At 44.9% G+C, this 14,589-nt stretch overlaps 1 protein-coding gene across 4 annotated transcripts in view; it reads left to right on the top strand.

Moving 5' to 3' along the window:
* The window catches only part of NEURL1 (neuralized E3 ubiquitin protein ligase 1), a 143,933-nt gene that overhangs the window by 56,799 nt on the left and 72,545 nt on the right, over positions 1-14,589 (top strand). Inside the window, exon 1 of one of the 4 annotated variants that reach the window (XM_038141685.1) lies at positions 1,666-2,142. The exons of 1 other annotated variant lie outside the window; for it this stretch is intronic. In XM_038141685.1, coding sequence (XP_037997613.1) covers positions 2,052-2,142 — 91 coding nt within the window. In that variant the 5' untranslated portion in view covers positions 1,666-2,051. 2 more of the 4 variants (XM_038141688.1, XM_038141687.1) reach the window with 2 other exon arrangements.

Raw genomic sequence — 14,589 nt, forward strand, 5'->3', positions numbered from 1 at the left:
TGCATGAGGCTTCATGAACTGGATTTTCATTTTCTTGGCCTGGCCTATGCATAGCTATGATCTTATCCTTGATCTCCCTGATCATCAGGGAGATGATCCTTTTAATCCTTTTCTTCTTCTCTCTTTGTATCTTCTTCTCTGTTTTCTCCTGTGTGCGACAGGTCTCTGCAGAGCTGGTTCTCCCTGCTCTGGTTCCCTGCGGGTATCTCTTCTGCTTTCCCTCAGTCAGGGTTGAATGGGCTGTTTGGCTGTGTTTTCCCAGACCATGATGGTTCTTTGGCATCCTCCTTGCTGACCTGCCAGCCTTTTTACCAGGACACCAGGAAAGCAATGTGGATACTCATAACCCTTCCAGGCCACCCTGCCTGATACCCTTCTAGGGTAGGGATTTTATCCTGAGAGGGCAGGGAGAGGTGCCCCGTTGTCTGCTCACGGCTGCTTGGAAAGATCCAAGGTTTTAGCTAGTACATGGCTTGATGTCTGTGAATCTATTTTCAGAAGTTCTCTGCAGCCTCAGCATCTTACTCTTGTGGTTAATAAATATATTTAGCAAGATCAGACACTGCCTCAAAATACTCCTGCTGCAGATTTCTCCTGGCTTGGACAGCAACACTGCTGCTTGGCCAGAGTTCGCTGGATGCAGTTCATGAATGGAAATGGATTTAGGGGCTGGGTTTTTGTTGGGTCCAACCTAATACATTTGTCAGTGATTTAGAAGGGTGTGCAAATGGTGATGTTATTGATTTTTATACTTGACGCCAAAATGGGAGGCCTTATCTTTATTGACAAGGGCAAAGAAGCAGCCCAAGGGGACCTGGAGTGTATTGACAGAGAGAACTGTAAAACAGGAACAGGGCAATGAGTGGGTTTTCCCTTTGTCTAGAGGAGAACCTGAAACATGAAAGACTGAGGAGTAATTTGGAATAGATAAAGGTCCGAAATGGGCTTGGAGGTGACCAGAACAAATCAGCAGTAAGTTTCAGTGTGATGTGTCTGTGAAGGAGAGATTTACCATATGGCAAATTATCTTCAAGGAATTATCACAGAACAGGGCAGACAGGCCATTCTACTGCTGTGGATGGCTCTGAGGGTCTGTGTCCCCCAGGAGCTGCTCCACAGTACTGGGGGAAGCTCAGGGGTGGGAGGGGATGCTGGATTCTTTTTGAAAAAAAAAAAAACAACCCAATTTTAAAATCAATTGAAATTGTTTATAATTTTCTGCCAAACAGGATGACTCATTCTGGCAGTCTGCCCTCTCCACCCTCCCCTTCAGACAAACAAACAAAGCCAATAGGTTGGAAAAAATAAAATAATCAGACAAGATAGTAATTCGCACTTTTCCTTTTGGTATATTCAAAACAAAGGGCTTAATTTATTTTTTTTTTTTAGGGACATCATTTCAGAGCTGGATTGAATGACCATAACTTGAAAAAATGAAGTAAAAATAACTCTGAAAATAAAATGGTTCATTTTGAATTAAAGAAACATTTTGTTCAGTGAGACGCACAAAGCATTCAGTTTTGGGCCAACATGAAATTATATTTTTTTTCCTAGCAATCTCTTGGTTGAGGCAGTGAACCAAGAAGTCAATTATTCACAGACCTGTAGCAAGATTAAGGTAAGGATGGAAACCAGAGCTGAAATGAGAAACTGAGGGAGAAAACTTGGGATTGAATGTCCAAGTCAATCTTCATTCCTCCAAGTGAAATGTGGTATTTGATGTTGTGAATTTCGGGACCCTTTGCTTGAGAGGGTGAGGTGCCCCCCAGAAGATGAAACCAGCAGTATCCTTGTGGCATCTGTGGGTACCCAGCAGGCAGGGAGCAGAGCAGGGTGCTGTGATGGGTTGGTGTGACCTGAGAGATGTCCTAGACCCACTGGGGGTGTAGGGGCCACACCACGGTGCTTGGGGCACGAGTCCTCACCCCACCTGCTGCTGCTGTAAATGCATCATGTGGGGAGGGGAAAAAAATAGAAGGAAAAAAAAAACCAAGATTCTTCTTCTGCCAAGCAGCTGCCATGAGCTCTGCAGAGTGTGACTTTGGGCAGGGATGAGCAGAGTGCTGCCTGCGTGCTGCTCAGCTGAGGAAGAGCTGCTGCTTGGTGCTGGAGTCCGGGTGCACTGGAGTCTCGGCTGGGCAGGTGGGAGCAGGGGGTGAGCCGGCAGTGGTGACTGGATGGAGGGCTCGGGAGAGGCTCCTCTTGCAGGTTGAAAATGCTGGACACAGCTTTCCTCAAGCACGCAGCACTAGTGCAAACACCCTGACTATGCTTTTTGGCTTGGGCTTTTTTTTGCACTGCTTTTTTTTTTTTTTTTTTCCCTTTTCTTTTTGTTGTTGTTGTTTTTTTTTTTTTTTTTTCCTCCAGAAGTGCTGAGACCTCAGCACACAGACATCCTAAGCAAATAATCCTTACAACACGGGCAAGAGAAAAATCTTATTTCCCTTTTTTCCGGTGGCAGAATCGAGGCAGTGGGATGGCAGGATTTGCCCAACACCATGGTAAGAGTTGGGAGGCAGCGCTGCTCTCGCGGCTGCACGAGTTTGACTCCCGCTCCTTTGCAGAGAGGGGAGCGACTGCGGCGCAGCATAAAGATGCATGAGCTAGTTTTCATCGAGCCAGCTGGGATCTGCCGGCGCTGGCCGTGGCAGCTCGGTGCCTGCTGTGTTAATTTACCCACAGAGCAGTGGACAGGAGAGATGCAGGGAGAGGAGTGAGTGGGCAGGGGCGTGCGGTGCTGGAGATGGAGAGGAGGGAACGAGCAAGCTCCTGCATGAACTGCGGGATGCAGAGAGCGACCGAGGGACCATCCCTGGCTGCGGTCCCCTGCGCACCTCCTTGCACCGCTCTCGGCATCCCCCTGCTTTTCCTAACGCTGGCCATTATCCATCAGCAGAGGTAATGAGCTGGAGCGCAGGAAGCATTGTATGTGGGCTGAGCATGCGAGCCCCGCACAAAAGAGTTTACGGGGGGTAATGTTTTTTATTATTTCATTCTGTGGTGAACCACTCTGCCTTTCGAGCACTTCTTTATTAAATAATTAATAATTATTAATATTAATAAATATTAATATAACCATTAAATAATTAATAATTAACTGCAAAAGCCGTTTGAAGACTGGTATAGTGATGTCTGGTAATAAATTTTAACTTTTCTTTTCCCCCGTTCTAATTTATTCCAGGGTTTTGCAGTGGGGAACGAAAGTTTCACATGGCCAGAGTAGTTTGGTTTTATAAACGACTGCTTAATTTTTGTTTTCTTCATTTTGCCCCGTGGAGCCAGCGGTGCCTCCCGCTTTGTTCTTCGCACTGCCGGGGCTGCGGGTACCGCCGGGTCTGAGCCCGTGGATGCCTTCGCCTGCCGCGTTCCGCGCCGTGCGTGGGGAGGGGGGACACGCCGTGTCGGTGAAACGCCGGCAGCTATTTCAGGAAGCGAAGTCTCCTCCTTCTTATGTAAATAAAGATGACAGCTCGGAGCGCCGGTGCCGCGGCGGGAGGCGCGGGTGTGGGCGGAGGCTGCCGGCGCGGGGCAGCCGGGTCCCGCGTGGGCCGGGGACTGCGGAGCGGAGCCGGAGCCGGGCGGGGGCTGCGCCGACATGGGGGGGCAGGTGACGAGAAACCTGCTCTACGGTAAGGACCGACCGCCCCGCCACCGCGGGCGGCGGCTGGGAAAGGTGCGGCGGGGGATGCCGGGGATGCGGATTCTGCCCGACTCGTCCTCCCGGAGCATCCCGCGCCAGGAGCGGGGCTGGCCCGGGAGGAAGCCCGGGCTGGCATGGGGCTCGTCTGGCTGAACCACGGGGATAAGGCGTAGATACCTGGCCGGGCAGCGCTGACGGGCTTGCTGTGAGGTGTCAGGGTCGAAGGAGAAGTAACCGTGCCCGTGTGTATCCGTGTGCGCTGTGTGACAGCCCCACCGGGAAACACCAGCCCCGATGCCAAGGTTACTGCCAGGCAGCTGAGCGGGCTCTCAGAGCAGTCACCTTATTGCTCCTTTCCACCAGCACTTTCTTCTTAGCTGAATTGATAAGCTTTGGAATGAATGTCGGTGTGCATTGGCGAATCTGAGGCTCTGAGTGAAGCCCTTTCCCTGGGTTTGTTGGGTGATGCACAGCGGGGCGAGGGAGGAGCTGGAGAGGGACTGGAGTGCCCTGCATAGGCCAGCGTTAGAGCCGAATGTGGCTGTGGACAGCGTGCAGTATGAGACATGTCCCTGCCTGCACAAATCTCGTGCAATAAATATTTCTGTGAGAATACTGCAGTCCTTAGTATTAAACCTGTGTTTTGCTCTGAAATGTTCTGTGTGGGTTTGGACGTAGTAAATGTGCTGCATGCTCAGTGAGGTGTGAATGGGGTTTTCAGAGACCCTTCCTTGTCACAACAGTAAACACGGATAGGGAAAACACAGGTAAAGCACTGTGGAGTATCTCGTGTCCTTTCTTTGAATAGAGATACATGAGGTATACACATTTACACTGTGAATATTCATATTACACATATTACAGCCCTGATTCTTCTCATATTTTCTACCAAGTCCAAACCGTATAGTTTAAGGAACAAATGGGCATAGTTAGGAAGTAAATGACTCTTCCCAAAGATATTTAGCAAGATGATAGAGATTTTTTTATTTGTTCATTGTTTGTGTTCTCAAGTTTCTGTGGCCTGACCTTATTTCTTATTTAATCTCATGATATGCATGCAGTATGCCGAATAATTGTACCGCTGGGTCAACAACAACAACAACAACCAAAAAAAAAAAAAAAAAAAAAAAAAAGCTCTGGCTGTCGTCTTGTGATTGTAAGTGCCTTTTCCCCTCTGAAGCATTATTTGAATGAATTTTTAAAAAAGTCAGTGAAAGAATAAAAAATATATATGTTTCCTGTGTGTGCCAGGGGCTTGGCATTCCTGTTGGGGCCTTCTCCTGCCTGCAGCTGGCAGTGGACTGCACAGCAATCTTGTAACTTCTGCCTTTCAGCAATTCTACTCCAGCAAGCATTCTTCTCTTTAATTTTTATTTGTTGGAAGATGGAGACTAATGAGGTGATTTGGGTAATTAAGTCAAATTTTCCTCTTCAGAGGGGCTACAGGCTGTGTTATATACAGAGGTGATGCACTGCTTTGTTCAACACAGTGATACTTGAAAAAAATAGGGATTATATAAAAAAAATCGTGCTACAAAGGCACATTTAACAAAAATAGACTGCATCTGCACTTGTGGTTTGTCTGTGGCTACTGTTCCTCCAGTTCCATCTTTCTGTTGAATATTTGTGTTTCAGATGTGTCTCAAAATAACTGAGGAAGGAGAACAGAATCTGTATCCATTTCTCATAAGTTGAATTGAAAGTGAATGTAATGATACTGAAAGGAGTTGTATTGATAGCCTTAGATTGACAATCTTTGTTTTAGGTAGCACAGATAATTAATTAACCAGTGTCCTTCAGACATTTTGGGTGACCTCTCTGTGTGGCAGGGATGAGGTGGGATTTTTACAAGCACCCAACTGTTAACTGAAAATTAGCTCAGGTGGGGAGATGCTGCACGTGCTCTGCTGAGCTGGTCCTGGGGAGACTGCAGGTTTTCCTGAGACGTGCCCAGGGCTGGATGCTGGGTCCCTGTCTCTGCCTGGGCACACCCTGACCTTGTCAGGGTCATAAAAGTTAATTGAGATAAAAGCTCCTGAAGAGGCTCTTGAGGGAGGCATCCTGTCAAAAACACTATAAAATCAGGTTGTTTGTTTTTAAAAACTGTGGGTGGGTGCCCTGATGTAAGAACAGAGGTTTGGTGCTGGCTGCCAGCCAGCTGAACATGAGCCAGCAGTGTGCCCAGACTAAGGGCATCCTGGCTTTTATCTGCAATAGTGTGGCTAGCAGGACCAGGGCAGGGATTGTCTCCCTGTACTGGGCACTGGCGAGGCTGCACCTCGAGTGCTGTGTCCCATTCTGAGCCCCTCAGTCCAGGAAGGACATTGAGGTAATCAAATGAGTCCAGAGGAGGGCCATAGAGCTGTTGAAGGGTCTGAAGAGTTAATCATTTGAGGAGCCACTAAGGGAGCTGGGGTTGTTTAGCCTGGAAAAACAGGAGGCTCAGGGGAGACCTTAATGCTCTCTATACCTGCCTGAAAGGAGGTTGTAGTGAGGTGGGGGTCAGCCTAATCTCCCAAGCACCAAGGGATAAGGACAAGAGGAAATGATCTCAAGTTGTGCCAGGAGAAGTTTTGATTGGATATTAGAAAAATTTCTGCTTTGAAAGGGGAGTCAGGCGTTGGAACAGCCTGCCCAGGGAAGTGGTGGAATCACTGGCCCTGGAAGTGTTCAGAAAGCATGTAGGTGTGGTGCTTAGGGACATGGTTTAGTGGTGGACTTGGCAGGGCTGGTTAGGAGTTGGTCTTGGTTATCTTAGAGATCTTTTCCACTCTTAATGATTCTGTGATTCTAGGTTTACAGTAGTCGAGTACAACCACACACAGACCATCATGAGGAACACCTGGCATCATTTTGCCCCCTTTCACTTGCAAATCTGCTTTCAAACAGCAAAGATACGCACCAGTCTTGCTGGATAGAGGAGACTCAACATCCTTTGGCTCAAGAAAAGCCATGAGTGGGTGACGTATCATGTGTGGGGTTGCATGGCCATGGTGGTGGCACTGGATGTCCCTGGACTTGCACTGCGGTACTGTGTGAAGTCCTGCAAGCCAGTGCTGCTGATGCTATTTGAGCCATACAGTGAGCTACACACAGGCTCACATGCACAGGCATCTCCCTGGGTGAAAATGCTGCTTTCCCATTGATCCGTGGCTGCAGAGCCATGCTCATCTGCCCTAAGTTGGAGTTGGTGGGTGCTGAATGGACCCTGAATCACCTGAAGGAAAGTTTCTTACTTGATGGGACTGGGAGGAAAAATAAACTTTTAGCTAGTGTCACTAAAGCTGCCTGAGCTTCCTAAGAGAGGTCCACTTCTGACTTTATTCCCCACCACCAAACAAACCCCAATGGCTTGTACCATGAAGAGCAGCACCTTTGTTTTTGAAAGGAATCATGTGGTGGCTTGAGATGTTCGGTCATGGGACTATTCTCTGCGCAGTGCTGAAACCCACTCAGGCAGTCTCCATCTATGTCCCTTTGCCTGGCACTGTGACTGTTTCTGTTCCTCTTTCCCATTCCCTCTTGCTTTCCCGCTACCCTCTGTAGAAGTCCTTGTGGTGTTTTCCGGAGCAGTTTACGCAGCAAGAAGTTAAAATAGGAGGTTCAAAGGTAACACAACCTTGATGGGCAGGATGTTTACTTACTATTTGAAGTGTAATATCTATATATGCAGTGCTTAACGCGATTTTAAACAGGAAGTGTTGATATGGTTCCTTGTGATTCACAGAAAGCTGGTTTCTACAAGAATGACTGTATACTACAGTATTCTTGTAACAGAGCCAGGGTTTATTAAATAATTATATTAAACTACTTGCTAGCTAATCATGCTTGAAATAAATGTCTAATAGATGCATATGTCACAATACCTGAGTTCTTATGTGTTTGATACAACTTTTATCTGCTGCAGTAGTTCTTCATGCCTCGTATGGCCATGAGTGAGCTGCTATTTGTAAAAGATCCTATTCTTAATTTTAGAGGCCAAATCTAGGAGGTTCAGTCTAAGGAAAAAAAAATCCCCAAACACCTGGTTGCTTTTTATGTCTCTTTCACTAAGAATGAAACTGACACAAAGTGATGGCTTAGCCAAGGAAGCTGCTGCACTGTGTGGGAGCGGGGTTCAGTGTAGGTAGGCGTGCAGAGGTTATGATGGCACGTGCACATCTCTTCAGAGGACCTTTGACTTGCTGGAGTGTGCACTGTGGGTTAGTCCACGTGCAGGGTGTATGTGAGTCTGCATAGCTGCACATTTGCTCAATAACTACCCTACTACCACCGGTAATTATTAATAAATCATTAGTTGCAGGGCTTTGTTTCACTTTCACTTCAATTACTCATGTCACCAGCATTCATCAGAATTTTGCTGTGGAATCGTTTTTACAAGGAGCAGGGGAAAAGGTATCTCATGACATATTTTTCAAACTGTAATTGTATGGCATCAATGTAATTGCAAAGAAGTCCCAAGTGAGAGTATGTCTGGTTTTTAGCCCGGGACGTGGTGCTGATTGACAGGTGTGATTTTCATTGGAACGGCTGAGTTTTTAAGCTGCTTGCAGAAGGTGCTCTGTAAGCTGTGAATACAATATAAATAATAGTTTGTATGTCTTTGTGTGGTGTATGCAGAGGATCACAGAAGGGTTATGCATGACCAGATCTATATCTCCCATATGTAGGTCTGGTGAGCAATGCAGCCACATTTGTGTGCTGCAAAATGGAAGAAGGAAGCAGGAATTAGGTTATAGCAGGACTTCATCCACACTGCGTGGCAATAGGCTTTTGGGTGGCTGTCTGGATTCATTTCCATTTCATTGGGATCTCATTTTCCATGGACATTCCTTTCCTTCCTGGCTGGTCATTTATTCTTGTAAAAAAGAGTGTGAACCTCTCCCATGATCCTTCCCCCACATTTTGTTCTCCCGGAAAACAGCTTCCAGGTCTTGTTCACACATGTTGGTGGGACATCTGGGATGTTCAGGTGCTGTGTGGAAGCCTCAGCCCCCATGGCAGCGTCTGAGCAGCGTCTGAAGAGCTTTGGGGAAGAGCAGAGGGTGGAAGCCATTTCCTCAGTGAAAAATGGCTATGGTATGCAACTTCTTTCACTCTTACTTTGCACTATAGAGCTCTATTTTTCCACTTTCTCTGAACTCCTTGTAGAGTGGTAAATGGTGTATCTATATGTATGTGCAAAAATCAGCCCCATGCTTTGTGTCTTGCTGTCTATTCATTGCCTGTACTGCAATAACCATTCTAATTACCACAATTCACCCTTGCAGTTAATATCTAACTAAACAGCATTGTTCTCTAACACACACACACACACACACACACACACACACACACACACACACACACATATCCTAATTTAATAATTTCCATCTTCTTACACCTAATTAAAACTTTGTGTATCCCAGAAGAAATAAGAAACAGGAACACCAAAAAAAAGAGCTACAGCATCAACTGCTAGTCAGATTTCTCTGCAAATTTGTATTGATTTATATTCTAATAATCTCTGAGTTACTGGCTAGATTTTGTGATAACTTGCCATTTGATGAAGTGACTGTGATGATATCAGATTTACTAAGAGATTAACATCTCCTCTATCCTTCAGACAGTTGCTTGTTGAGAACAAATGCAGGACTGAGGAGAAAAGGTTGTTTCTAGACCTCCTCTGCTTTCAGCAATTGTCAGATAGCCCTGAAAGCAAGAGTCTGTATGTATGAGGAATTAATCCTGCTCAGGGTTGGATTAACTGGTGCAGAAGACCTTGGGCAGGGTGCCAAAACAGTGTTGGCATTTGCTGAAAGTGGAACTTCCAGAGATTATTTTGGTGCATGCCTCTGACCTGTGTGTCACCTGCCAGTGTCCCAAGGTGACCGATAATAGAGCGGTATCAACTGCTGACAACACTTGTGACAGGAAGTGTAGCATCTCTGCATGTGGAGATTTTATGGGTAACCACGTTTATACTTGAAAACTGCTTTATTTATGAAAGGCAAATGAGTTTTTCATTAGCCATGGCAGTTTCTGAGTGTAGGGATCTTGCTCCAATGCTGAAATCAAAGGCTGTTCCTGTTCTTATTTTATCCTTTGTTTTCATGGCATTTTCTCACTAACTTTTCTGTCAGCTTTGATGCTCTGTTCTGGTGGGACCTTGGGATTGAATGTTGTTTGTCAGGTTTTGTTGTCTTATTTGTCTCCTCTTGGACTGCTCCTTTCTCTCCTCTATGTGAATGCATTATCTCTGATCCTTCTTCACTTCTTCCTTACTTCTCCTGTTTTCTTAAGAATTATGGGTGCTATATTAATCTATCATTCAATTAGTTTAGAGGTTTATTAGTTTAGTAGTTTCAATTAGTTCTTGTCTCTTCAGGAAGGTTTGTAGGGTCTACTGACATCTTCTAGGAATCATTTGCATACTTACTTAATCAATGCAAGTACTCCCACAGCCTGAACATTCGTATTGTTAATAGTATAAAATAAATTTACCAAACAAATATGATTACCATTGCAGACATAAGCAGGAATTAAGAAGAGGTTATCTCTATACATATAATCTCCAAACTGATATGGCTGCTTTAGTTTCAATAAAGAACTTTGCATTAATGATATCTATACATGCAGAGGGTTGCATCAAGAACAGTCTAAAAATTAACCCTAAAGCAAAGGGAGTTTCCTGTAAAGTGAAAGCAAAACAAGGGGTGGAATTAATGTTTGCTCTCAGGAGTTGTCAGCGGTCGGTGATGACACAGCAGGGTGCTGAGCTATAGGAGCATGACTGTGAGCCACAAGCTTTGCAGTGCATGTGCCCATGGTTGGTGCACATGCTTCAGCCCTTTGGGTCTCTGAGCCTTGCTCTGGGGTTGATCCTTTTGACCGCTGTTGTCCTTTCATTTTTCTTCTTGTCTATTCACCTCTAAATCAATGTTTTACTTTGAAATGTTTTTCTCTGAGTCCAAAATGAGTCAGAGCCACCTTCTCTGTAGCTCTTGTCAAGTTAGTCTCACCAGTACTTCTGTTCCTTGACTCGGTCCTTAATTGTCTCTTGAAAGGACACTGTAATTCGTTGGCATTAAAAATAACATTTCGGATAACTGCAGTTGATGGTGCTGAGGAGAGGAATCCTTTGGTTCATCTGAGGTTTACCATGGGCCTGATAGCTGAAAGAGGGTGGGCTCAGAGAGAGACATGATAATTGATTGGATGCATGAACTTACTTTCTTCATTAGACACATGGACAGCACTTCTGTTTTAAAGAAGAGAAATAGTAAAATGGTTATATAAGAAAAGCTATATACATTCATGACCATGATACAGTGTGCTCCTGATTGCCTCTCCTCTGACAGCCAGCATCAGCAGAAATCTGAAGTTCTTGCCCTCTCAGTCAAGTTAAAATAACTTTTTTTTCATGAGAAACCTTTGTGTTAAACCAAGGGCGCTTGCTTTGAAAATCAGCTCCTTTTTGTGGTTCAATTTACATAATTTTCTGCCTATACCAGTAAACACATCCTAATACAGAGAGGGAACATGGAGGGGTCAAGTAAGACTCGTAGCCATGGTCTGACTTTGCCCCATCACGTTGTAGCTCACAGGGTGGTTCTCACAGAGGCGGTGTGGGGCAGGTCCATGCCAGGTGACCTTCCCAGGCATGCTGGCTCAGCTCCCAGGGCTCAGCAACTTGCTCACGGGAGACCTTGATGAGGTCTGGAAAACAGAAAAGGACCCAACACTTGTCTCAAGGAGGAGGGATGTGACTTCTCTATAAAGTTTGCCTGGATAGCAGAGGCTGATTCCATCTTTGACTACCCTAACAAGAAAGTTCCCACAAGTGACTTGCAGATGGCTCAGTGTGATTCTGAAAATGCTGGTTTAGTCTCACTTCTGGTAAAGCCTTTGGGTTACTTCCTGCAATTTCATGAAACTTTTTCTGGCTGACACTGCCAGATTTTCTCTGTGATAGGCCCCGCTGTGCAGCCACGTGGCGCCGTGTGGATACAACACTGGAAGTTTTTGGCCAATAGACTTGTCAGTAAAAGCAGGACCTGCTGTGAGATACTGGGGTGGGACTGAAATTGTGTTTTTCAAGAAACTCTGAGGCTTGTGGCCTGGCTTAAGCAGAATCTAAGTAGTGTCTCTTGAACCAGGAGGGAGTTTGAAGGAAACATGTGCCTGTGTTTGAGCTGCACCTTGGCAGGTCTGGGAATTGGTTGTGGGTTTTTCGACTTGGACTCCTGCAAGAGCCTGTTTGTCAGTTCCCTGCAGCGCTCCCTGGCAGCTGAGCCCTCAGCTTACTTTATGAAGTTCAAATGATCCCCAGGCTACTGCAAGTCCCAGACCTGTGTTGTCAGCCAGAGGGAAGCTGTGCTGCCTTGGGAAAAGTGGCTGAATTTGATCCTGGGAGAGCTCTCTACCTGTGGAGAGGAGGTTTCTGCCTACAAAGCAGCTATGGGAAGGTGCTGTGCAGAGCCCCAAGGCAATGCCATCCCCTGCTTGCAAGAGTAGAGGGGGACTTGAGCCATAAACCACATTGTGGCACACTAAGAAGCCATTTTAATTTCAGTCTCTGCTGGAGGCACCACATGGAAAAGAAAATGTGATTGGTATGAAAAGAAATGTTTACGTTTCTAGGAGCAGAGACCTCCCAAATAATTAGTATCACTTGACAAACTGCTGTTTAAAATGCAAGTGGCTTAAGTGCTGCAGCTCAACAGGCATTTGTCAGAGCTCTGGTGTAAATGTGATCCTGCTCTGGGTTCCTTCCTGCTGTAAAGTAAAGGAGATTTCCGGTAAACATCTTTTGCTTAAGGAAAATTTCTCCATGGTTTTATCTTTTCCTTGGTTGGATAACCTAAATGTTACAAACTGGACAAATGGCAGTTTGGTGGCAAGAGTGTTTGGGATACTCTTTTGGAATGAAATAAAATCCTGAATTTTATTTTCTGTTCATCAGACCAGGCTTTTGTTCAGAAGAAAGATAGAAATGTTTCATTTTCTTTAGCTTTTGGGAGGAGGAGAGTAAAGGAAGGGCTTTTGGGTGAGAGTTTTGAAAGCCACAGCTTTGTCTCTGATCTGCCAATCTGTAATATTCACTGACTCAACTAAAAGTGCTTTAAATAAAACCTTAATTTTCTGCAGGCTGTTTGAAGACTAACTGAAGACATAAGGGTTGTTAAGAATTTGTATTTTTCAAAGGTTAAAAAAATGGCAGCTTATAAAAAGGCTGATATAAAAAAGAAAAAGTTAAAAAAAAAATTCTCTGGAAGATGGAAATATATGGGTGCCTATAATGTACTGAAGTATCCCAAATCAAAATGACTTCTGTCTTTGCACACCAAATAGAATCAGATTACCGAATATAAAATAGAGCTTTAAGAATCTAATTGCTTTTACAAAGGCATCCCTGATGATATGAATTTCTTGCAACTTACAAAAGGAGAATTGCTCAATTTATTTTCTCATTATCTTAAACTAGTTCAATGCCACCCTCTTTTTTATCTCTGAAGGGTAAGAGACTATCATTTGTGTTACCGCCTTGTTTTATGATTCTGAGTGAAGCTATGTGCTTAGAAGGAATGCAGGGTTGGGAGTCCTGATGGGACTGGTCCCTTTCAGATCTCACATGGAACTGGAGCTACAGCATGGTAGGAGTTGCTGTTCTTCTCTTAATCTCTCTGCACATCAGTGGCTTTGCAAAATTGGCCAAAGAGATCTTGATCAAGAAGCATGGCTGTGACAAGGTTCCTGGGCAAACCTGTCTCCTTTCTGAGCAGCCCAAGGCACTCTTGCTTGAGCAAGGGTGGGTGATTCAATATCTTGGTATTGTATCTCAGTATCTCAACGCTTGGATTTTGGATGGTTGCTGACTCTAAAAGGATCTTACTCTCTTTGGCCTGTGCTATTCTGTGCATGGCTCCTAGCAGTCAGGCTTAGGTAGGAAAGTGGGCAGTGCTGTCTTTGGGATACTACAAAGGATGTTGCATCATGTTAGAAATGAATTCCTGAAAATGGAGATGCAGTGATTGCAGTTCCCTGCATCCTTCCTACACAGGTGTGCAATGACATTTATCAAACAAAGGATAAAACATCTAGGATATCTGTACCAATGGTAAAGAGGAGAAAATTCAGAGAAATATCCTACAAATGTGCTACAGATAGATTTGAAAGAGTGCTAAAATCATTCACCAAGTTAGCGAGAGCTGACTGCAGCTCTCACAATGCTCTTCACCAGAGATCCTGGAACCTTAGCCATTTTGCTGGGAGATGTTTTTATCCTGTTGCAAAGTGGGTACCTGACCTCTCTATACCCACTCATGAGTTATCCCACAGAGACCTTTCTGCTCTGAGCCCTCATACAGCAAAGCTGTTCCCTGGGGACTCCAGGTCATGCCTCATCCCAAGCTGATTGCAGCTTCAGACTGACCAGTGTACAAGTGGCTGCTCAGGGGTTCAGAAGCTCTTTAGCATTTGATAACTGGAATATTTTGAGATTTATTTGTTATATATACATGACAATACACACTTTCCATCTTCTCTTAATGTTGTGCTTTGGAAATCCCTACTTTAACCCTTGTGGACAAACTTTATCAGTTTTGTCTTTAGTGATGTGGCACAAGCAGTAAATTTGTGATACCATGACTGGTACTGCTGGCTCAGTTAGTGCAGAGTGGGGTGTGTCATACTGTGTGAGCAGCTGTAATAAAGTGTAGATATGAGCAAATTACCCTTAATAACTTCAATATTCCAGAGATTTTGAGGTGTACCCTCTGGGGAAAAAATACAGATTGATAGTGGTTTGGGGTTTGTGTAACTTCAGTTTGATAACAAATATTTGGTGTTTTTCCTCTGTGTACTCTATTTACAGCAGTAGGTTCAGATTTTGAATTGAGATCTGCTTTTGGGTGCAGAAAGCTAATCAGGGAGATGTTTCATGGCCCAGAGGTCTGGATTTGCAGACT

This window comes from Motacilla alba, chromosome 6, assembly GCF_015832195.1.
Source record: "Motacilla alba alba isolate MOTALB_02 chromosome 6, Motacilla_alba_V1.0_pri, whole genome shotgun sequence".
NCBI classification, from domain to species: Eukaryota; Metazoa; Chordata; class Aves; order Passeriformes; family Motacillidae; genus Motacilla; species Motacilla alba.